At 52.4% G+C, this 24,758-nt stretch overlaps 1 protein-coding gene across 1 annotated transcript in view; it reads right to left on the bottom strand.

The window, feature by feature from the left end:
• Positions 1–24,590, bottom strand: part of LOC149442086 (protein Atg16l2-like) — a 69,251-nt gene extending 44,661 nt beyond the window's left edge. The window contains exons 1-10 of the mRNA XM_089656536.1: positions 24,322–24,590; positions 23,646–23,964; positions 22,682–23,114; positions 12,378–12,474; positions 11,222–11,312; positions 10,809–10,882; positions 7,692–7,934; positions 6,401–6,466; positions 4,691–4,789; positions 2,394–2,456 (exon numbers count right to left, since the gene is read on the bottom strand). Coding sequence (XP_089512662.1) covers positions 2,394–2,456; positions 4,691–4,789; positions 6,401–6,466; positions 7,692–7,934; positions 10,809–10,882; positions 11,222–11,312; positions 12,378–12,474; positions 22,682–23,114; positions 23,646–23,964; positions 24,322–24,590 — 1,754 coding nt within the window. The remainder of the gene's footprint in view (positions 1–2,393; positions 2,457–4,690; positions 4,790–6,400; positions 6,467–7,691; positions 7,935–10,808; positions 10,883–11,221; positions 11,313–12,377; positions 12,475–22,681; positions 23,115–23,645; positions 23,965–24,321) is intronic.
• Between the last annotated feature and the right edge of the window lie 168 nt (positions 24,591–24,758).

Below are 24,758 nucleotides of genomic sequence, written 5' to 3'. Positions count from 1 at the left end.
TACAAATATGCATTTTATACAAACAAAATAAGTTACAACAAAATAAAATGTATATAAAATACATTTTATGTTAAAAATAAATTACAAATAAAAATACCTCATTACAAATAGGCATTTTACACCGTATCTAAAGATGCTACATTAAACAAAATGATATATTAAATAATATAGTGGAATATATTATAAGTATATATTACATTTAAAAAAATGCATTACAAATTGGCATTTTAAATCTAAAGAAGAAAATACGGTTGTAAAATAAAGGAGTAGAATTCAATTAATAATCATAAAAGCAATCAATACTATAAAATGTAAAAAAAAACTTATACAAAATAAACTTAATATTTAATAAAATCTATGTAAAATACACGTGTGTATGTGTGTGTGTATATATATATATATATATATATATATATATATATATATATATATATATATATATACACACATACATATATATACACATATATACACACACACATACAGTGAAGGAAATGTGTATTTGCTCCCCTGCTGATGTTGAATGTTCGCCCCTCACACAGAAATGATCGGTCTAACAATGGAACGTTCGCCCCTCACACAGAAATGATCGGTCTAACAATGGAACGTTCGCCCCTCACACAGAAATGATCGGTCTAACAATGGAATGTTCGCCCCTCACACAGAAATGATCGGTCTAACAATGGAATGTTCGGTGTAACACTGAGAGACAGAATACAACAACAAACTCAGCAGAAATGCGTCTAACAAATGATGACGGATCTGCATGTTCATGAGGGAAAGAAGGATTTGATCCCCTTCACAAAACATGACTTAGTACTTGGTGGCCAATCCCTTGTTGGCAATCACAGAGGTCAGACGTTTCCTGGAGTTGGCCCCCAGGTTCGCACACATCTCAGGAGGGATTTTGGCCCACTCCTCTTGGCAGATCCTCTCCAAGTCATTAAGGTTTGGTGGCTGACGTTTGGAAACTCGAACTTTCAGCTCCCTCCACAGATTTTCAATCGGATGAAGGTCTGGAGACTGGCTAGGCCACTCCAGGACCTTAATGTGCTTCTTCTTGAGCCGCTCCTTTGTTGCCTTGGCCGTGTGTTTTGGGTCATTGTCATGCTGGAACACCCATCCACCACCCATTTTCAATGCCCTGGCTGAGGGAAGAAGGTTCTCACCCAAGATTTGATGGTACATTGCCCCGTCCATCGTCCCTTTGATGCGGTGCAGTTGTACTGTCCCCTTAGCAAAAAAACACCCCCAAAGCAGAATGTTTCCACCACCATGTTTCACAGTTGGGATGGTGTTCTTGGGGTCATAGGCAGCATTCCTCCTCCTCCTCCAAACACGGCGAGTTGAGTTGATGTCAAAGAGCTGGATTTTGGTCTCATCTGACCACAACACTTCCCACCAGTCCTCCTCTGCATCATACAGATGTTCAGTGGCAGACTTCAGACGGGCCTGGACATGGGCTTTCTTGAGCAGAGGGACCTTGCGGGCACTGCAGGATTTCAGTCCTTGTCGGCGTAGTGTGTTACCAATTGTTTTCTTGGTGACTGTGGTCCCAGCTGCCTGGAGATCATTGACAAGATCCTCACGTGTAGTTCTGGGATGATTCCTCACTGTTCTCATGATCATTGACACTCCACGAGGTGAGATCTTGCATGGTGCACCAGACCTAGGGAGACTGACACTTGTTTTGTGTTTCTTCCATTTGTGAATGATTGCACCAACTGTTGTCACCTTCTCACCAAGCTGCTTGGCCATAGTTTGGTAGCCCAGTGCAGCCTTGTGTAGGTCTACCATCTTGTCCCTGACATCCTTGGACAGCTCTTTGGTCTTTGCCATGGTGGAGAGTTTGGAATCTGATGGTTTGATGGCTCCTGTGGACAGGTGTCTTTTATACAGGTAACACAGTGAGATTAGCAGCACTCCCTTTAAGAGACTACTTCTAATCTCAGCTTGTTACCTGTATGAAAGACACCTGGGAGCCAGAAATCCTGCTGAATGATAGGGGATCAAATCCTTCTTTCCCTCATGAACATGCAGATCAGTCATCATTTGTTAGACGCATTTCTGCTGAATTTGTTGTTGTATTCTGTCTCTCAGTGTTACACCGAACATTCCATTGTTAGACCGATCATTTCTGTGTGAGGGGCGAACATTCAGCATCAGGGGGGAGCAAATACACATTTCCTTTACTGTAGAATAATTTATGAAGAATAAATTGCATTTGCATTTTAAAGCCAAAGAGATTAATACAGTTCTAAAATGAATTACAATTAAAAAAAAAAGTAAATTTAAATCAAATACATTTTATATTTATTAACATGTTATATCTAATACAATGTATGCACACAGGCATTTTATATCTAAACAAGGACAGATACAGTTGTACTCACTCAAAAAAATTTTTGACGGCTCCCAGGAACCCGGAGGAACTTAACGTGATCATAGACTGCGACCTGAAACAAGAAAGTGACCGTTCAGAGTGGAGCAGATCCTACAGAACAGTGCAAGGGTCAGCTGAGGCCAAGGATGAGCAGATCTGCCCGGCTTTATCTTCTCCAAGGTTCGGGGAGTCCCAGTGAAGTCTATATTGGGTACGTTTGGTTAGTAAATCTGGCCCCTTTTCGGCAAACTATTGTCAAAAAAAGCATGGAAAGTAGGGAACTGCCATGGGTGGGGGGCTAGGGGCATGAACCAATGTCAAGTATGTCCCATGTCTGGCTGGTGGAGGATAAATGACAGGATCCACCTCCTGTAATAGTCCGGGACAAAAATATAAGCAAAAAAAAAAGAACTTTTTTGGTACATTGTTGCGCATGTGTTGGCCTATAAAAAGCTGCACACACAAGGTCATCACGTGATCCAGATTATCCTCAAGGCACCCTAGATAGGAACCTATGAGGGCCAGCTACAACCATCACTACCCTGCAGTAAATTGGGTGGAGAGAGCAGTTGGGTCAGAGTTGTGCTCCTCCTTTGACTACACACAAGATGACACCTGGCCTAGGGCCCCAATCTGCCTAATTCCATCCCAGTTCCAGATGGTCGATCAGCTCTGCCCGTAAGAAGGCTTAGACGGGTAGCATTGGGAGAGACCTTAGGTGTACAAGCACTCACTAGACATTTCTGACAAATGGTCTCTGAGGTCTTTTGTCGCTTCGGGCATGGAGGTCTTTCAATACCTCGGCGGGGGTGGGGGGGGGGGGGTGTGGAGGTCTTTCAATACCTCGGGAAGGGGGGGGGGGGGCTGAGAGGTCTCAACACCTGGGGAGGGTAGAGGTCTTTAAACACCTTGAGGGAAGCAGGGGTCTCTCAACATCTAGGGGGGCTAAGGTCTCAACACCTGGGGCATGGAGGTCTTTCAACACCTCGGGAAAAACAGAGGTCTTTCAACAACTTGGGAGGGCGGAGGTCTTTAAATTCCTTGGGGGAAGCAGAGGTCTTTCAACAACTGGGGAGGCCAAGGTCTAAACACCTGGGATGGCAGAGGTGTTTAGAGAGAAGAGGTCTTTCAACATCCCTGGGGGGGGCGGAGGTCTTTCAACATCCCTGGGGGGGGGCGGAGGTCTTTCAACATCCCTGGGGGGGGGCGGAGGTCTTTCAACATCCCTGGGGGGGGGCGGAGGTCTTTCAACATCCCTGGGGGGGGCGGAGGTCTTTCAACATCCCTGGGGGGGGCGGAGGTCTTTCAACATCCCTGGGGGGGGCGGAGGTCTTTCAACATCCCTGGGGGGGGCGGAGGTCTTTCAACATCCCTGGGGGGGGCGGAGGTCTTTCAACATCCCGGGGGGGGGGGGGCGGAGGTCTTTCAACATCCCGGGGGGGGGGGGGCGGAGGTCTTTCAACATCCCTGGGGGGGGGCGGAGGTCTTTCAACATCCCTGGGGGGGGCGGAGGTCTTTCAACATCCCTGGGGGGGGCGGAGGTCTTTCAACATCCCTGGGGGGGGCGGAGGTCTTTCAACATCCCTGGGGGGGGCGGAGGTCTTTCAAACATCCCTGGGGGGGGCGGAGGTCTTTCAACATCCCTTGGGGGGGGGCGGAGGTCTTTCAACATCCCTGGGGGGGCGGAGGTCTTTCAACATCCCTGGGAGGGGGGGCGGAGGTCTTTCAACATCCCCGGGGGGGGGGGCGGAGGTCTTTCAACATCCCCGGGGGGGGGGGGCGGAGGTCTTTCAACATCCCCGGGGGGGGGGCGGAGGTCGTTCAACATCCCGGGGGGGGGGGCGGAGGTCTTTCAACATCCCTGGGGGGGGGGCGGAGGTCTTTCAGCACAGCGGGGGCGGAGGCCTTTCAGCACAGCGGGGGCGGAGGTCTTTCAGCACAGCGGGGGCAGAGGTCTTTCAGCACAGCGGGGGCAGAGGTCTTTCAGCACAGCGGGGGCGGAGGTCTTTCAGCACAGCGGGGGCGGAGGTCTTTCAGCACAGCGGGGGCGGAGGTCTTTCAGCACAGCGGGGGCGGAGGTCTTTCAGCACAGCGGGGGCGGAGGTCTTTCAGCACAGCGGGGGCGGAGGTCTTTCAGCACAGCGGGGGCGGAGGTCTTTCAGCACAGCGGGGGCGGAGGTCTTTCAGCACAGCGGGGGCGGAGGTCTTTCAGCACAGCGGGGGCGGAGGTCTTTCAGCACAGCGGGGGCGGAGGTCTTTCAGCACAGTGGGGGCGGATTACCAGAATGGACATAAGGAGACACTTGCCGGTTCTTCCTAGGCTGCAGCTTCTCCGCCTCCAGGCTCCCAGACAGACCCAGACTCCTGGAATCCAGCGAATCGGAAGAGCGCTGCTGCCGCAAGTCTCTGCAAAATTGAGAAGTGTTACCATCCAATGAGCCGATGGAACCCCGATACTGAAACAAAGGGGTGCAGATCCTGTCATCGGCTCCTTCACCAAACACCACCTACCACCACCACCACCACCATCCTTCTACCCCACGTGATTGGCCAGTTGATCGCACAGCATTTGGTGGTTTCTTGTTTCTCGTGTAATATTGGGTTTGCTACTCTTTACTATCAGAAAGTGGGGACAGTCGTGGATTGGTGGGATCTAGTCCTCCATAATCAGGGGGTTCTCATTCTGTGGTGCGCAGACATTTCAGGGGGCCCCTAGCCTTCCTCCCTCAATGTAAGATGGTCTTCACTACACAGTGCTGCCAGGAGACTGCAAAGCATTGGGGGGATTTTTATAGGGGACCCCGGCAACAACTGCTTACATGCAGACCGTCCCTCTCTAACTGACACCATACACAGAATGGGGTGTGGCTAGCATTTTAAAGGAGGAGTCAAAGTATGATGGGGTGTGGCCAGCAGTGCGGGGGGGGGGGGGGGGGGGGGAGTCTTACAATATGACAGATATAGTGGGAATGGGGTGTGGCCAGCATTGCTGCAGGGGAGGAGTCATACAGCATACCAGATATAGCAGAAATGGGGTGTGGTCAGAACAGATGGGGAGGAGTTTTACAGTATAATAGATATAGCAATGATGGGGTGTGGCCCGAAGTGCAGAGGGGGAGGGGTCTTACAATATGACAGATATAGCAGGAAGGTGGCGCAGCCAGCAGAGCAGAGGGGAGGAGCTTTCCAATATCACAGATAGTGCGGGAATGAGGTGTGGTCAGCAGTGTGGAGGGGGAGGAGTCTTACAGTATGATAGATAATGGGAATGGGGGGTGGCCAGCAGTGTGGAAGAGGAGGAGTCTTACACTATGATTGGGAATGGGGGTGTGGCCAGCAGTGTGGAAGGGGAGGAGTCTTACTCTATGATAGATAATGGGGTTTGGCTAGTGGTGTGGAGGGGGAGGAGTCTTACAGTATGACAGATATAACAGGTATGGGGTGTGGCCAGAAGTGCAGGGGGGAGGAGTCTTACAGTATGCTAGATATAGCAGTGATGGGGTGTGCCCAGCAGTGCAGGGGGGAGGAGTCTTACAGTATGATATAGCAGTGATGGGGTGTGGCCAGCATTGCAGAGGGGGAGGAGTCTTACAGTATGATAGATATAGCAGTGATGGAGTGTGGCCAGCAGTGCAGGGGGGAGGAGTCTTACAGTATGATAGATATAGCAGTGATAGGGTGTGGCCAGCAGTGCAGGGGGGAGGAGTCTTACAGTATGATAGACATAGCAGTGATGGGGTGTGGCCAGCATTGCATAGGGGGAGGAGTCTTACAGTATAACAGATACAGCGGGAATGGGATGCAGCCAGCACGTTGATGACAAAATCTGCAAAGCGTCTTTAGAGACTCTGCAAAGCAAAAAGTATGGAGTTCATCGCAGGGAGCGGCTTTGTCCGACGCAGAAAAGTCGGTTCCACTGATAGCGCCAACATTGATCCAGAGGAGATAAATGATCAGGATGTGCCAAAGAGATTCAAAAATAAATAAATCACCGGCGGTGAGGCCGGGATGACCTACCCTTCAGCGCTCAGCGTTTTCGTTAAAGCTTTTCTGATTGTGTGCGTCCACATCTCCTTCCTCCTCCTACAAACACCAAACAGGTTTCGTCCATAAAGTACAAAGTTCAAGTCAGCATAAAAAAAATGACCCAATTTGTGCCGTACAACGAGAACAACGGAACCCCAACACTTCACCTGTGTCTCCCCGTAACCCCAACACTTCACCTGTGTCTCCCCGTATCCCCAACACTTCACCTGTGTCTCCCCGTAACCCCAACACTTCACCTGTGTCTCCCCGTAACCCCAACACTTCACCTGTGTCTCCCCGTAACCCCAACACTTCACCTGTGTCTCCCCGTATCCCCAACACTTCACCTGTGTCTCCCCGTAACCCCAACACTTCACCTGTGTCTCCCCGTAACCCCAACACTTCACCTGTGTCTCCCCGTAACCCCAACACTTCACCTGTGTCTCCCCGTAACCCCAACACTTCACCTGTGTCTCCCCGTAACCCCAACACTTCACCTGTGTTTCCCCATAACCCCAACACTTCACCTGTGTCTCCCCCATATCCCCAACACTTCACCTGTGTCTCCCCCATATCCCCAACACTTCACCTGTGTCTCCCCCATAACCCAACACTTCACCTGTGTCTCCCCGTAACCCCAACACTTCACCTGTGTCTCCCCGTAACCCCAACACTTCACCTGTGCCTCCACCATACCCAACACTTTGCCTGTCCCTCCGCCATACCCAACACTTTGCCTGTGCCTCCGCCATACCCAACACTTCCCTTGTGCCTCCCCCATAACCCAACACTTCACCTGTACCCCCGCCATACCCAACACTTCACCTGTACCCCCGCCATACCCAACACTTCACCTGTGCCTCCGCCGTACCCAACACTTCACCTGTGCCTCCGCCGTACCCAACACTTCTCATGTGTCTCCCTCATAAGCCAACACTTCTCCTGTGCCTCCCCCATAACCCAACACTTCACCTGTGCCTCCCCCATAACCCAACACTTCACCTGTGCCTCCCCCATAACCCAACACTTCACCTGTGCCTCCTCCATAACCCAACACTTCACCTGTGCCTCCCCCATAACCCAACACTTCACCTGTGCCTCCTCCATAACCCAACACTTCACCTGTGCCTCCTCCATAACCCAACACTTCACCTGTGCCTCCCCCATAACCCAACACTTCACCTGTGCCTCCCCCATAACCCAGCACTTCACCTATGTCTCCCCCATAACCCAACACTTCACCTGCGGGACGGTAGAATGCCCAGGTGCGCTCTGCTCTTACCTCTCATTCAGGTTGTTCTGCTGCTCCGCCTGCACGGCCTTCATCTTGTTCATGGTCTCGAGCAGATCCCGCTGCTCGATCTCCTTATCCTGCAGCTCCTTCTCCATGTGGTGGCGTCGGGACAGCAGGTGGTCATAGTTCTCCTTCAGGTCAGCGTTGGCGCAGACAAGCCAGACCTCTTCCTCCTCCAGATACTGCCGCTGCAGCCGATGACCCTCCTTCTCATCTACGAGGTCCGCTCTACTGCTCGGGGGGGGAGACCGACATCGCGTCAGACGATCCAGAGAAAACACCCAACATTAGGTACAGTTCATTTCTTTTAGGGCCCATTCACATCTGTGTCTTGTGGGGGGGAAGACGACACACAACACGTTATGCACCAGAGCTGCATCACCCTAGTGCACTGGAGTCCCATTATAAAACTGAAAAAGTTTAACATACATACTGGACACAGTATGCACCCTTGACCCTCACACCTTGGAGGCACCCATGACACACGCACCTTGGAGGCACCCATGACACACGCACCTTGGAGGCACCCATGACACACGCACCTTGGAGGCACCCATGACACACGCACCTTGGAGGCACCCATGACCCACGCACCTTGGAGGCACCCATGACCCACGCACCTTGGAGGCACCCATGACCCACGCACCTTGGAGGCACCCATGACCCTCGCACCTTGGAGGCACCCATGACCCTCGCACCTTGGAGGCACCCATGACCCTCGCACCTTGGAGGCACCCATGACCCTCGCACCTTGGAGGCACCCATGACCCTCACACCTTGGAGGCACCCATGACCCTCACACCTTGGAGGCACCCATGACCCTCACACCTTGGAGGCACCCATGACCCTCACACCTTGGAGGCACCCATGACCCTCACACCTTGGAGGCACCCATGACCCTCACACCTTGGAGGCACCCATGACCCTCACACCTTGGAGGCACCCATGACCCTCACACCTTGGAGGCACCCATGACCCTCACACCTTGGAGGCACCCATGACCCTCACACCTTGGAGGCACCCATGACCCTCACACCTTGGAGGCACCCATGACCCTCACACCTTGGAGGCACCCATGACCCTCACACCTTGGAGGCACCCATGACCCTCACACCTTGGAGGCACCCATGACCCTCACACCTTGGAGGCACCCATGACCCTCACACCTTGGAGGCACCCATGACCCTCACACCTTGGAGGCACCCATGACCCTCACACCTTGGAGGCACCCATGACCCTCACACCTTGGAGGCACCCATGACCCTCACACCTTGGAGGCACCCATGACCCTCACACCTTGGAGGCACCCATGACCCTCACACCTTGGAGGCACCCATGACCCTCACACCTTGGAGGCACCCATGACCCTCACACCTTGGAGGCACCCATGACCCTCACACCTTGGAGGCACCCATGACCCTCACACCTTGGAGGCACCCATGACCCTCACACCTTGGAGGCACCCATGACCCTCACACCTTGGAGGCACCCATGACCCTCACACCTTGGAGGCACCCATGACCCTCACACCTTGGAGGCACCCATGACCCTCACACCTTGGAGGCACCCATGACCCTCACACCTTGGAGGCACCCATGACCCTCACACCTTGGAGGCACCCATGACCCTCACACCTTGGAGGCACCCATGACCCTCACACCTTGGAGGCACCCATGACCCTCACACCTTGGAGGCACCCATGACCCTCACACCTTGGAGGCACCCATGACCCTCACACCTTGGAGGCACCCATGACCCTCACACCTTGGAGGCACCCATGACCCTCACACCTTGGAGGCACCCATGACCCTCACACCTTGGAGGCACCCATGACCCTCACACCTTGGAGGCACCCATGACCCTCACACCTTGGAGGCACCCATGACCCTCACACCTTGGAGGCACCCATGACCCTCACACCTTGGAGGCACCCATGACCCTCACACCTTGGAGGCACCCATGACCCTCACACCTTGGAGGCACCCATGACCCTCACACCTTGGAGGCACCCATGACCCTCACACCTTGGAGGCACCCATGACCCTCACACCTTGGAGGCACCCATGACCCTCACACCTTGGAGGCACCCATGACCCTCACACCTTGGAGGCACCCATGACCCTCACACCTTGGAGGCACCCATGACCCTCACACCTTGGAGGCACCCATGACCCTCACACCTTGGAGGCACCCATGACCCTCACACCTTGGAGGCACCCATGACCCTCACACCTTGGAGGCACCCATGACCCTCACACCTTGGAGGCACCCATGACCCTCACACCTTGGAGGCACCCATGACCCTCACACCTTGGAGGCACCCATGACCCTCACACCTTGGAGGCACCCATGACCCTCACACCTTGGAGGCACCCATGACCCTCACACCTTGGAGGCACCCATGACCCTCACACCTTGGAGGCACCCATGACCCTCACACCTTGGAGGCACCCATGACCCTCACACCTTGGAGGCACCCATGACCCTCACACCTTGGAGGCACCCATGACCCTCACACCTTGGAGGCACCCATGACCCTCACACCTTGGAGGCACCCATGACCCTCACACCTTGGAGGCACCCATGACCCTCACACCTTGGAGGCACCCATGACCCTCACACCTTGGAGGCACCCATGACCCTCACACCTTGGAGGCACCATGACCCTCACACCTTGGAGGCACCCATGACCCTCACCTTGGAGGCACCCATGACCCTCACCTTGGAGGCACCCATGACCCTCACCTTGGAGGCACCCATGACCCTCACCTTGGAGGCACCCTTGACCCACACCTTGGAGGCACCCATGAAACTCCCCTTGTGAAGATGCTGGTCTTTCTAACTAGAATGCCCCAGCACTGGCTGCCTCTTTACCAACAGACCTGGTGTGCTTAGTAGTACATTCACAGTCTATTGGGAGAAGGAGAAAGTTTCTCCTGCATTCTGTGTAATCTTATCTTCCCAGCCTTGAAGGGCTTTTGCAGAACACAAACTGGCTTTTGGGCCGGCAGACAATGGCGGCTCCTCTTTATATATATATTTTTTTTTTTTTAAAGCCTGGGAGCATTAAAAAGGAAATAACCACATAAAACACCTGGAACTCACCGGACATTCTGCTTCTTCAGCAAATCATCTTTCTCCTGCACTTGCTTCTTTTGCTCGCAGGCTTCAAACGCCAACTGCCAAAAAATCATACGCAAAAACAGCAGGAGTCAAATCCCTAAACAGAATTAGGGGTTCCCACCATCCCTGTGATGAGTTCCCAGGTCTGTACATCTGCTGTGCCTATTATGAGGGGTTCCCACCATCCCTGTGCCAAGTTCCCGGGTCTGTACGCCCGCTGTGCCCATTATGAGGGGTTCCCACCATCTCTGTACTGAGTTCCTGGGTCTGTACACCTGCGATGCCCATTATGGAGGGGTTCCACCATGCCTGAATTGGTTTTAAAATCACCTGTCAATAAACAATCATGAAATGCCTATTCCAGTTAGAGGATGCTCTCCAATTGTAGTGCATACCTCACCATTGGAGGTCTTCATTTCATCAATTTCCTTCTGTAGTGCGGAAAGGTCACCTGATCCAGGACTATAGGACACATCTGATGGAGACCTGTAATGCAGAAATCAGGACAAGTTCAGGACATTTCAATAGCTCAAACTATGGCTTTACCCCAGTGCCCTAAACAGCCAGCGACAACAGAAAGCCAAATTCTCGGCTCTGCTTTGGTCCATCTTTGGGATGCTCCTCTTTACCTTTTGAGAACACCCCTCCACCATAGAGTGTACCCGTCCATCTGTGTGTTCCAAACCACCATAGGTTATCGCCACCAACTTCTGCCTGCTCCTAGCAGCCATGAGGAGTCCCAGTCCACCTGTGAATTCCTGTCTACTATAGTGTATCCCCACCCACCTTTGCAGGTAGGTTCCTGCCCTAGAGTGTTACTTCCTGCCAGAAAGTGTCTCCTTCCACCTCTGTTCATTCCAGCTCACTATGGGGTGTCCCTATCAACCTCTGTTTATTCCGGTCCACCATGAGCTGTCTCCACCCACCTTTGCAAGTTCCTGCCCACCATGGGGTGTCCTTTCTTGTCCTTACATATTCCTGACCACCATGGAGTGTCCCTGCACATAATGAAGTGTTCTTGCCCACCTTTGCAGGTTCCGGATATCCATGGAGTGTCCCTGCTCACCTATGCAGGTTTCTGACCACCATGCTGTGTCCTTCCTACTTACCTCTGCATTTTCCTGCTCACCATAGGGAGTCCTTCCCCATTATTGCAGGTTCCTGTCCAGCATGGGGTGTTCTTGCTCACCTTTACATGTTCTTGCCCACCATTGAGTGTCCCTGCTTACCTCTACAAGTTTCTACCCACCATGGGGAGTCCTCACCCATCTTTGCAGGTTCCTGTCCACCATGGAGTGTCTCTGCCCACCTTTGCAAGTTCTTGCCCACCACTGAGTGTCCCCACCCATCTTTGCAGGTTCCTGTCCACCATGGGGTGTCCCTGCTCACCTTTGCAAGTTCTTGCCCACCATGGGGTGTCCTCACACATCATTGCAGGTTCCTGTCCACCATGGGGTGTCTCTGCCCACCTTTGCAAGATCATGCCCACCATAGGGTGCTCCTGCCCACATTTTGTTCCATTTTCCAGGAATCAGAGTTCTCTGTACTCACCTAGCTGCATGGTGGTTCCCGGGGGAGGCGAGCGGTTCAGTTTGGATTTTTTCAGTCAGATCCTTCAGAAAAACTGACTTTTCCAATAGTTTATTGTCTGAAAATAAGTAAAAAAAAACACTTTAAAAAGAGACATTCAATACTATATCCAGCCAACCGCGAGGTCCCACTCACACCTGAACGCTGTGTTGGGAAAAAGTCTGGCTCATTGCAGGATCTTTAGATGGCTACCGAACTCACAAAAAAAAAAATGAACTTCCTGTGTGGCTGATATCTGATCTCAGCAGTTGCGATAAATGTGACTGCAATCCATAGAACATGCAGACGTAATCGAGATTCAGTCTCGGCAAACATTTACACATGGAAGATAGATCACGTAAGAGACTTATCTGTGAAATGACAGACATGGTGGTTGCCACCCAACATGGGGAACCTTGAAGAGGGTGGGCCACGGTATCAGAAGACCACCCGGGGTCCCTTCTGTCCACTAAGAGCAGAGAAATGAGGCTATGGGAGGATACCAAAACACCAAGGATGAAAACTCATCCGTGAGGAGATGGTGAAGGACCTCTGCCGTCTGGACCTCCTTCTCCATGCCACCCTGACTACACTTACTCTGCTGAGGCCACTGATGGCTGGCGAGTCCCTGAAGTGCTGCCCTGTGCTCCTGGACTTTGCTGTACCAGTTTGCGGCCTGCTACTCACTGGGCCCAGATTTTTGCTTTTGACTCTGGACTAAGCCCTGCTGTACTAGAGTGCCACCCTGTGCCAAGGACTTTGCCCATGTTGTGCTGGATCCCTGTCCATCCCTGCTGTGTGCCCAGTTTCTTGTGTGGATTACTCCTTTCCCTGCCAGACCTCTGCCAACCCTGCTTGCTACGTGTGTGGACTCTGTGCCTCCTGTCCTCCTCCCTGTACTGGGATATTTCTGAGCTGTGGCCAGACCCCACAACCCCATCCTGGAGACCATACCCCTAGCCATGCCCTGTGTGCTGGATTTAACCCTCTCCTCCCCAGATATCTGCTCTGAGGTGGACTTGTCTCTGTGTGCTGGAGTAACCTGGCACTGCCTGGGACCTTTTCCCTGTGTGCTTAACTTAACCCTGTTCTGCCCAAAACCTTTACCAAAGGGATTAAACCCCTGCTCCCTGCCTGTGTTGAAGACTTACAGCCCTGCTGTGCCCTTGCTGCTCTGCCCTGTGGACCACCTGCCCTCTGCTGCCCCATAATGCCACCCTGAGGATCATTCTTCATTGCTGTTTCTTGTGTTGTTCTGTGGACTAGTTTTTCTATTGTCTTTACCCCAAGTTTCCCCAATAAACACCCGCATTTTGGGTTTCCTGTGATCTGCCCGTGTGCGTTCTCTCTGAGCTCTTAGTCCGTCACAATGCCCATCTCAGAAAGTTATGGAGTAAGCATGGAAAAAAAAAATAAAAATCACTAAGTAACATAATTGAGGAGAAGTATAGAACAATCTCTGAGGAACCTCTCCAAAAGATTATGTCCATCCAATATCAGAAAGTTGGGAATTTGGTGGTGTTATGAAAACATCATAGAGCAAATCCTTGAGGAACATCACTGAAGAGCATGGAGCAATTCCATGAGGAACATCCCTGAGATTGTTGTGTCCAGCTCATCTCTGAAAGTTTGAAGGTCTGGTGATAGTATGGAGCCAGCATTGATCAAATCCATGAAGAACATCCCTAAAGAGCACAGAGAAAATATGTAAAGAACATCTCTGGATAATCGTTGTGTCCAGCTTATCTTTAAAAGTTTGGGGGTCTGTTTATGGTATGAAACCGGCATGAGGCCAATCCCTGAAGAACATCTCAGAGGAGCATGGAGAAAATCCCTGAGGTAACATCCCTCAATATTGTTCAGTCCAGCACATCTTAGAAAGTTGTGAGGTCTTGTAATGTTAGTCTACAAACGCCTGAGCTCCCATCTCACCGACAACAACCTTCTCGACCCTTTACAGTCTGGCTTCCGCCCCCTACACTCCTCCGAAACTGCCCTACTCAAACTCACCAATGACCTACTAACCGCCAAAACCAATGGCCACTATACTATACTCCTACTACTTGACCTCTCTATGGCTTTTGACACGGTTGACCACCCTCTCCTCCTCAAAAAACTGCACTCTCTTGGCCTCAGAGACTCCGCTCTCCTGGTTCTCCTCCTATCTATCGCAGCGCTCCTTCAGTGTTACCTAGAACGCTACCACCCCCCCACTCCCTCTGTCGGGGTCCCTCAAGGTTCTGTCCTCGGACCCCTTCTCTTCTCCATCTACACCTCCTCCCTTGGCCAATTGATAAACTCCCATGGCTTCAACTACCATCTCTATGCCGACGACACACAAATCTATCTCTCCACCCCTCACCTCACCCCCTCAGTCTCCAATCGCATCACCAGCCTACTAAGTGACATATCGGCATGGATGTCACTCCACTTCCTCAAAATCAACCTTTCCAAACTGAGCTTCTAGTATTCCCCCCCAGCCCGTGCCCCCTCCCCCGACTTCTCCATCAAGATCAACAACACTACCATCAGCCCCACCCCTCACACCAGGGTACTAGGTGTAATTCTAGACTCCAATCTGTCCTTTCAGCCCCAGATCCAATCACTGACAAACGCCCGTTCCTAACCTCAGAAACCACTAAGCAACTCATTCACTCCCTCATTATATCACGCCTCGACTACTGTAACTCCCTCCTCACTGGCCTACCTCACCGCAGGCTATCCCCACTACAGTCCATCATGAATGCTGCTGCCAGACTCATTCACCTTACTAACCGCTCTGTATCTGCCACCCCTCTCTGCCAATCCCTCCACTGGCCTCCACTCAGTGCCCTCCACCCCCCTCTGGCAATCCCTCCACTGGCCTCCATTCAGTGTCCTCCACCCCTCTGCCAATCCTTCCACTGGCCTCCACTCAGTGTCTTCCACCCCTCTCTGGTAATCCCTCCACTGGCCTCCATTCAGTGTCCTCCACCCCTCTCTGCCAATCCCTCCACTGACCTCCATTCAGTGTCCGCCACCCCTCTCTGCCAATCCCTCCACTGGCCTCCAGTGTCCTCCACCCCTCTCTGCCAATCCCTCCACTGGCTTCCAATTGCCCAACAGATAAAATTCAAAACACTAACACGGACGTATAAAGCCGTTCATAACACTGCCCCTAATTACATCACTGACCCAAACCGAACTCTCCGGTCCTCGCAAAAACATCCTACTCTCTAGCTCCCTTGTCTCCTCTCATGCTCGTCTCCAGGATTTCTCAAGGGCTTCACCCATCCTCTGGAACTCCCTACCCCAAGCTTTCAGGCTATCGCCTACTCTGCTCACCTTTAGGCGCACTCTGAAAACCCATCTCTTCAGGGAAGCCTACCCCGCCCCCAATGTATTTTTAATGCATTCTATTTCCATAAAGTCATGGAGTCATCAGGGAACAAATTACTAAGGAACATCATTGAGAAGAAGCATGGAACAATCTCGCAGGAACCTCTCCAATAGATTATGTCCAGCCAATCTCAAAGTTGGGAGGTTTGGTAATGTCATGGACACATCATAGAGCAAATCCTTGAGAAACATCACTGAGGAGCATGGAGCAAATCCCTGAGAGATTGTTTTGTCAAGCTCATCTCAGAAAGTTTGGAGGTCTGGTGAGCCAGCATGGAGCTAATCTTGGAGGAAAATCTCTGAGGAGCATGAAGTAAATTTCTGAGGAACATCTCCTCAAGATTGCTGTGTCCATCCCATCTCAGAAAGTTGGGAGATCTGATAATGTTATGGAGCCAATTCCAAAGAAAAACCTTTGGAGGAGCGTGGAGCAAATCTCTGAGGAACATCCACTCAGGATTGCTGTGCATCTAAGGATGCACAGCAATCCTGAGTGGATGTTCCTCAGAGATTTGCTCCACGCTCCTCAGAGGCATCTAAGGATGCACACAGCCTGGCTCAGGAGCACGCCTGTATGGGTGCCCCTTCAGCAACCGGCTTCCTGAAAGAGCACTCAGAGGAAAAAGTGGACAGAACTGGGGGGACTCCAGAATGTGTTTTGTGCAAAGTGGGCAAAATCGAATGTTCTACGACTAGATTTTCTACAATCCGAATGTGTGAATGCAGAAAAATATCACATTATGGTCACTAGATGAAACTGATGAGGACATTCGATTTTGCTTCGGAACAGTTTTGATCTATGAAGGGGTGGAAGCATACATTTTATTGTCATACATTTGCAAGGAAGTAACTTCTTAAACTTAATACATTTTTTTTTTGGTGGTCAGAATGGTACAAGTAGATGGAAATGAGTCAGCAGAGGCATTTCTGAGCAGAGGAACCAGATCTACAGCCACCATGGCCTGAGGGCAGACATAACAAGGAAGTAGCTGGTATCTCAATGTTGCAAAGGACAGGGAGGGGCATAGGTTCTCCCAAAATACCGGGAAATTCCTACACACTGCGGAGGCCAATTTACAGAACAAACATAATACAATGTATACAGAATACTAAGCATTATTAACACACTGATAAGATTACTAATTTACACTCTTAGGTAGAATAAAAAAGGCGAGAAGATTCTACATTCTTCTTTAATTTGAAGGGCGCACCTCACCAGCGCCACGTTCTACTAAAAGAAGAAGGACCATACCAAATCCTCAGCAGAGAGGTCACCTCCTATTGTCATGCATGGTCAACACTGGATCAAACGCTATCCAGCCTTCTCTAGGACTGTTACATTGTTATTGTATCTCTTCCTCCTCAGCCTTCCAGCGGCGGTCATGTGACCCAATGCCATGGCAAGACTGAAGGGAAGACCGGAGGTCAGATTTTCGTCAGGCACGAGGAAACAGAGGGGACTTAGGCAATGCCTGATCTCTGGAAGGAATGGTATGACCCCACATAGCCCTGATCTCTGGAAGAGATGGTATGACCCCTGATCTCTGGAAGAGATGGTATGACCCCTGATCTCTGGAAGAGATGGTATGACCCCTGATCTCTGGAAGAGATGGTATGACCCCTGATCTCTGGAAGAGATGGTATGACCCCTGATCTCTGGAAGAGATGGTATGACCCCTGATCTCTGGAAGAGATGGTATGACCCCTGATCTCTGGAAGAGATGGTATGACCCCTGATCTCTGGAAGAGATGGTATGACCCCTGATCTCTGGAAGAGATGGTATGACCCCTGATCTCTGGAAGAGATGGTATGATCCCTGATCTCTGGAAGAGGTAGCATGACCCCACAGAGTCCTGATCTCTGGAAGAGATGGTATGGCCCTCACAGAACCCTGATCTCTAGAAGAGATGGTATGGCCCTCACAGAGCCCTGATCCCTGCAGGACATACTAGCCCATTGTGTTCTGGGAATCCTGTTTTTAAGACAAATGGTGGATACCCCAAATATTTATTTGACTTAAGTTTTGTTTTTTCTATTTAAGCACTTTATATATTGTCAATTATTACATGAAATCTATTCATGATGCTGTTTTTGTTTTTTAAAGCATCCTCACTCCACACTCTTGCACAGTACTCTATATATAGAATATCAAAATACACGCCGTTTCCCCTTTAACCCGGCTTCCAAAAATGAAGGAGCCCGCACACGGCGTCATGTAACAACTCGCAGGGTGTAGCACTGGCTCAGCAACCAGCAGCAGAAACAGGAAACGTTTTTCCAGTTTCACATCCTCACCTCAAAATCTGAACTTCAAATTCTAAAAAGTAAAACTTTGATGAAGTTTCTGTATGTGAGATAATATCAGGAGAAACCGCATGTTATATAAAAAAGGAATACTTCCTCTAAATCTACTAAAACACAATGCAATCATCTCGGACCATCTAACCAAGCAGTATGGACTAGAGAACCCTACCACATACACACACAGAGGATGATTGCACAATCCCCGGACAGTCGCAGAGAACACTATCACGATCATTTATTGAGATGCAACTGTATTTAAAGAACCTTTACAAAGGCTAAAAGCATGCTAAAGTGGCCTCTAAAACCGTCCTCTGCCCTGCGGACCCCGTCCTCTGCCCTGCGGACCCCGTCCCTCTGCCCTGCGGACCCCGTCCCTCTGCCCTGCGGACCCCGTCCCTCTGCCCTGCGGACCCCGTCCCTCTGCCCTGCGGACATCATCTACTGCTCTGCTGACCCCGTCCTTCTGCCCTGCTGACATCATCTTCTGCCCTGCTGACCCCATTCCACTGCCTTACTGACATCATCCACTGCTCTGCTGACATCCTCTACTGCTCTGCTGACCCCTACCACTGCCATACTGACATCCTCTACTGCTCTGATGACCCCGTCCACTGCCCTGCGGACCCCATTCCACTGCCCTGCTGACATCATCCACTACTCTGCTGACCCCGTTCCACTGCCCTGCTGACATCCTCTACTGCTCTGCTGACCCCTACCACTGCCAAACTGACATCCTCTACTGCTCTGCTGACCCCGTCCACTGCCCTGCTGACCCCGTCCACTGCCCTGCTGACCCCGTCCACTGCCCTGCTGACCCCGTCCACTGCCCTGCTGACCCCGTCCACTGCCCTGCTGACCCCGTCCACTGCCCTGCTGACCCCGTCCACTGCCCTGCTGACCCCGTCCACTGCCCTGCTGACCCCGTCCACTGCCCTGCTGACCCCGTCCACTGCCCTGCTGACCCCGTCCACTGCCCTGCTGACCCCTTCCACTGCTATACTGACATCTACTGCTCTGATGACCCCGTCCACTGCCCTGCTGACTGACACCATTCACAGTTCGACACCAGTGGTGACTTGTGACCAGGCCCTAGCGTTCCGCCACCATGAGTTCCCATTACAGAACATGTGAAAGGGTCATGCTGCTGTAAATCCTATGGGCAGAGAGCGGGGCGGCGCTTAGCCACACTGTGTGTGTCAACAGCCGCACACAGGTGCATCCCAACAGCAAATGGTTTGCTATGGGGCACACAAAGAGATGGAGCCCAGAGCGTTGGAGAGGTACCCCCCAGAAGAGGAGGTTCTGACGTATACATCAATGCAATCAGAGTCACTGCTTATCAAGTGCTGCCGCGATATCAGGAGGAGCCGCCTAAAGACTCTGATACACATGGTAGGAGTAAGCGCCAAGTGCAGCGTGAAACGCGTTGCTGTGTCCTTCCCCCCCCACTTTGATTTCACGGTTTTTGTACATGTATATGTGACATAAAAATGGCTTTTGATTGGATCTGAGGAGAGCCGTCATCCAGATATCACTCTTGCTTTCATCCGGCGGATACGAGCCGAGCTATCGCCTTCCTGAACCCGGGTGACTGAGTCCGGTGGTACCGGCAAGCCTGGAGCAGCGGTTTGTTTATACTCAGAGAGAGGAACAGTGAAGTCCAGGCACAACGCAAAACTGGCCACCGGCCACTCTGGGACATACACCGGCCACACACCGGGACATACACCGGCCACACACCGGGACATACACCGGCCACACACCGGGACATACACCGGCCACACACCGGGACATACACCGACCACACACCGGGACATACACCGACCACACACCGGGACATACACCGACCACACACCGGGACATACACCGACCACACACCGGGACATACACCGACCACACACCGACCACACACCGGGACATACACCGACCACACACCGGGACATACACCGACCACACACCGGGACATACACCGACCACACACCGGGACATACACCGACCACACACCGGGACATACACCGACCACACACCGGGACATACACCGACCACACACCGGGACATACACCGACCACACATCGGGACATACACCGACCACACACCGGGACATACACCGACCACACACCGGGACATACACCGACCACACACCGGGACATACACCGACCACACACCGGGACATACACCGGGACATACACCGACCACACACCGGGACATACACCGGGACATACACCGACCACACACCGGGACATACACCGACCACACCGGGACATACACCGGTCTACAATGACTACAAACGGAGATGCAACGATTATCGGATCGTATCAGTGAAGCTCCTCATTACAGAAAAACTGTTTTTATCATTTTTAAAACGAGACGAAAACATTTTGTATCATTTTCACGTACAAACTTCAGGATTCATAAACATATACATTGTATCCGCTTACTATCAGATAAATACAAAGTCATCCGCCCTCCGCTGTCTAGTAACTCATTAATCGATTCTCTGTGTGATGCAACAAAATGTCAATGAACGATGAGAGTCACCCGAGGTCACGACACCACCGGATTCCAGAGAGATGGGAGCGCAATCCCACTATGGCGTAGAAGCAGCATACAGGAAAAATTCCCCCCCCCCCCCCCAGGAAAAACTCACCCTTCCAGGACCTCCTTCCTCCAAGGAACCCCTACCCTCAGGAAAAAATCTCCCTTTTGAACCCCCCCCCCCCCCCATGGAAAACACCTTCCTCCAAGAACCGCCCCCCCCTCCCAAAAAAAAAGACAGAAAGAAAAAACACCCCCTCCCTCAAGGAAAAACATCTTCCTATAGGGAACCCACCTTTCCCATGGAAAAACACCTTTCTCCAAGGAAACATACCCCCCTCTTGGATAAGACACCCCCCTTCAAGGAAAAACACCCCCTTCCATGGAAACACACCCTCCTCCAAGGAAAAACAGCCCCCTCCAAAGAAGCGCACCCTTCTCCAAAAAAACACACCCCCTACAAGGAAAAACATCCTCCACCAAGGAAAAATACCATTACCCCCCCCCCCGCCAAGAAAAAAACACCATCTAAGGAAGAACATCCAAAGAAGAACATCCTCCGCCAAGGCAGAACATCCTCCACCAAGGCAGAACATACCCCGCCAAGGAAGAACATCCTCCGCCAAGGCAGAACATACCCCTCCAAGGCAGAACATCCTCCGCCAAGGCAGAACATCCTCCGCCAAGGCAGAACATCCTCCGCCAAGGCAGAACATCCTCCGCCAAGGCAGAACATCCTCCGCCAAGGCAGAACATCCTCCGCCAAGGCAGAACATCCTCCGCCAAGGCAGAACATCCTCCGCCAAGGCAGAACATCCTCCGCCAAGGAAGAACATCCTCCGCCAAGGAAGAACATCCCCCGCCAAGGAAGAACATCCTCCGCCAAGGAAGAACATCCAAGGAAGAACATCCTCCGCCAAGGAAGAACATCCAAGGAAGAACATCCTCCGCCAAGGAAGAACATCCCCCGCCAAGGAAGAACATCCCCCCCGCCAAGGAAGAACATTCCCCCCGCCAAGGAAGAACATTCCCCCCGCCAAGGAAGAACATTCCCCCCGCCAAGGAAGAACATTCCCCCCGCCAAGGAAGAACATCCAAGGAAGAACATCCCCCGCCAAGGAAGAACATCCCCCGCCAAGGAAGAACATCCCCCGCCAAGGAAGAACATCCAAGGACGAACATCCAAAGAAGAACATCCTCCGCCAAGGAAGAACATCCTCCGCCAAAGAAGAACATCCCCCGCCAAAGAAGAACATCCCCCGCCAAGGAAGAACATCCCCCGCCAAGGAAGAACATCCCCCGCCAAGGAAGAACATCCCCCCCGCCAAGGAAGAACATCCCCCCCGCCAAGGAAGAACATCCCCCCCGCCAAGGAAGAACATCCCCCCCGCCAAGGAAGAACATCCCCCCCGCCAAGGAAGAACATCCCCCGCCAAGGAAGAACATCCCCCGCCAAGGAAGAACATCCCCCGCCAAGGAAGAACATCCCCCGCCAAGGAAGAACATCCAAGGACGAACATCCTCCGCCAAGGAAAAACATCCAAGGACGAACATCCTCCGCCAAGGAAGAACATCCCCCGCCAAGGAAGAACATCCCCCGCCAAGGAAGAACATCCCCCGCCAAGGAAGAACATCCCCCGCCAAGGAAGAACATCCCCCGCCAAGGAAGAAAATCCCCCGCCAAGGAAGAACATCCAAGGACGAACATCCTCCGCCAAGGAAAAACATCCAAGGACGAACATCCTCCGCCAAGGAAAAACATCCAAGGACGAACATCCTCCGCCAAGGACGAACATCCTCCGCCAAGGAAGAACATCCCCCGCCAAGGAAGAACATCCCCCGCCAAGGAAGAACATCCCCCGCCAAGGAAGAACATCCCCCGCCAAGGAAGAACATCCCCCGCCAAGGAAGAACATCCCCCGCCAAGGAAGAACATCCCCCGCCAAGGAAGAACATCCCCCGCCAAGGAAGAACATCCCTCGCCAAGGAAGAACATCCCCCGCCAAGGAAGAATATCCCCCGCCAAGGAAGAACATCCCCCGCCAAGGAAGAACATCCAAGGACGAACATCCTCCGCCAAGGAAAAACATCCAAGGACGAACATCCTCCGCCAAGGACGAACATCCTCCGCCAAGGACGAACATCCTCCGCCAAGGACGAACATCCTCCGCCAAGGACGAACATCCTCCGCCAAGGACGAACATCCTCCGCCAAGGACGAACATCCTCCGCCAAGGACGAACATCCTCCGCCAAGGACGAACATCCTCCGCCAAGGACGAACATCCTCCGCCAAGGACGAACATCCTCCGCCAAGGAAGAACATCCAAGGACGAACATCCTCCGCCAAGGAAAAACATCCAAGGACGAACATCCTCCGCCAAGGAAAAACATCCAAGGACGAACATCCTCCGCCAAGGAAAAACATCCAAGGACGAACATCCTCCGCCAAGGACGAACATCCTCCGCCAAGGACGAACATCCCCCGCCAAGGAAGAACATCCTCCGCCAAGGAAGAACATCCCTCGCCAAGGAAGAACATCCCCCGCCAAGGAAGAACATCCCCCGCCAAGGAAGAACATCCCCCGCCAAGGAAGAACATCCCCCGCCAAGGAAGAACATCCCCCGCCAAGGAAGAACATCCCCCGCCAAGGAAGAACATCCCTCGCCAAGGAAGAACATCCTCCGCCAAGGAAGAACATCCCCCGCCAAGGAAGAACATCCCCCGCCAAGGAAGAACATCCTCCGCCAAGGAAGAACATCCTCCGCCAAGGAAGAACATCCTCCGCCAAGGAAGAACATCCCTCGCCAAGGAAGAACATCCCCCGCCAAGGAAGAACATCCCCCGCCAAGGAAGAACATCCCCCGCCAAGGAAGAACATCCCCCGCCAAGGAAGAACATCCCCCGCCAAGGAAGAACATCCCCCGCCAAGGAAGAACATCCCCCGCCAAGGAAGAACATCCCCCGCCAAGGAAGAATATCCCCCGCCAAGGAAGAACATCCCCCGCCAAGGAAGAACATCCAAGGACGAACATCCTCCGCCAAGGAAAAACATCCAAGGACGAACATCCTCCGCCAAGGACGAACATCCTCCGCCAAGGACGAACATCCTCCGCCAAGGACGAACATCCTCCGCCAAGGACGAACATCCTCCGCCAAGGACGAACATCCTCCGCCAAGGACGAACATCCTCCGCCAAGGAAGAACATCCAAGGACGAACATCCTCCGCCAAGGAAAAACATCCAAGGACGAACATCCTCCGCCAAGGAAAAACATCCAAGGACGAACATCCTCCGCCAAGGACGAACATCCTCCGCCAAGGACGAACATCCTCCGCCAAGGACGAACATCCTCCGCCAAGGAAGAACATCCCTCGCCAAGGAAGAACATCCCCCGCCAAGGAAGAACATCCCCCGCCAAGGAAGAACATCCCCCGCCAAGGAAGAACATCCCCCGCCAAGGAAGAACATCCCCCGCCAAGGAAGAACATCCCCCGCCAAGGAAGAACATCCCCCGCCAAGGAAGAACATCCCCCGCCAAGGAAGAACATCCCCCGCCAAGGAAGAACATCCCTCGCCAAGGAAGAACATCCCCCGCCAAGGAAGAACATCCCCCGCCAAGGAAGAACATCCCCCGCCAAGGAAGAACATCCCCCGCCAAGGAAGAACATCCCCCGCCAAGGAAGAACATCCCCCGCCAAGGAAGAACATCCAAGGACGAACATCCTCCGCCAAGGAAAACATCCAAGGACGAACATCCTCCGCCAAGGACGAACATCCTCCGCCAAGGACGAACATCCTCCGCCAAGGACGAACATCCTCCGCCAAGGACGAACATCCTCCGCCAAGGACGAACATCCTCCGCCAAGGACGAACATCCTCCGCCAAGGACGAACATCCTCCGCCAAGGACGAACATCCTCCGCCAAGGACGAACATCCTCCGCCAAGGACGAACATCCTCCGCCAAGGAAGAACATCCTCCGCCAAGGAAGAACATACTCCGCCAAGGAAGAACATCCTCCGCCAAGGAAGAACATCCTCCGCCAAGGAAGAACATCCTCCGCCAAGGAAGAACATCCAAGGACGAACATCCTCCGCCAAGGAAAAACATCCAAGGACGAACATCCTCCGCCAAGGAAAAACAT

The sequence above is a fragment of the Staurois parvus genome, unplaced genomic scaffold (assembly GCF_062004578.1).
Source record: "Staurois parvus isolate SC_StPar_1 unplaced genomic scaffold, SC_StPar_1.0 ptg000913l, whole genome shotgun sequence".
Lineage (NCBI taxonomy): Eukaryota > Metazoa > Chordata > Amphibia > Anura > Ranidae > Staurois > Staurois parvus.
The sequence above is the reverse complement of the archived record's forward strand: the minus strand, read 5'-3'. Positions and strand labels throughout refer to the sequence as shown.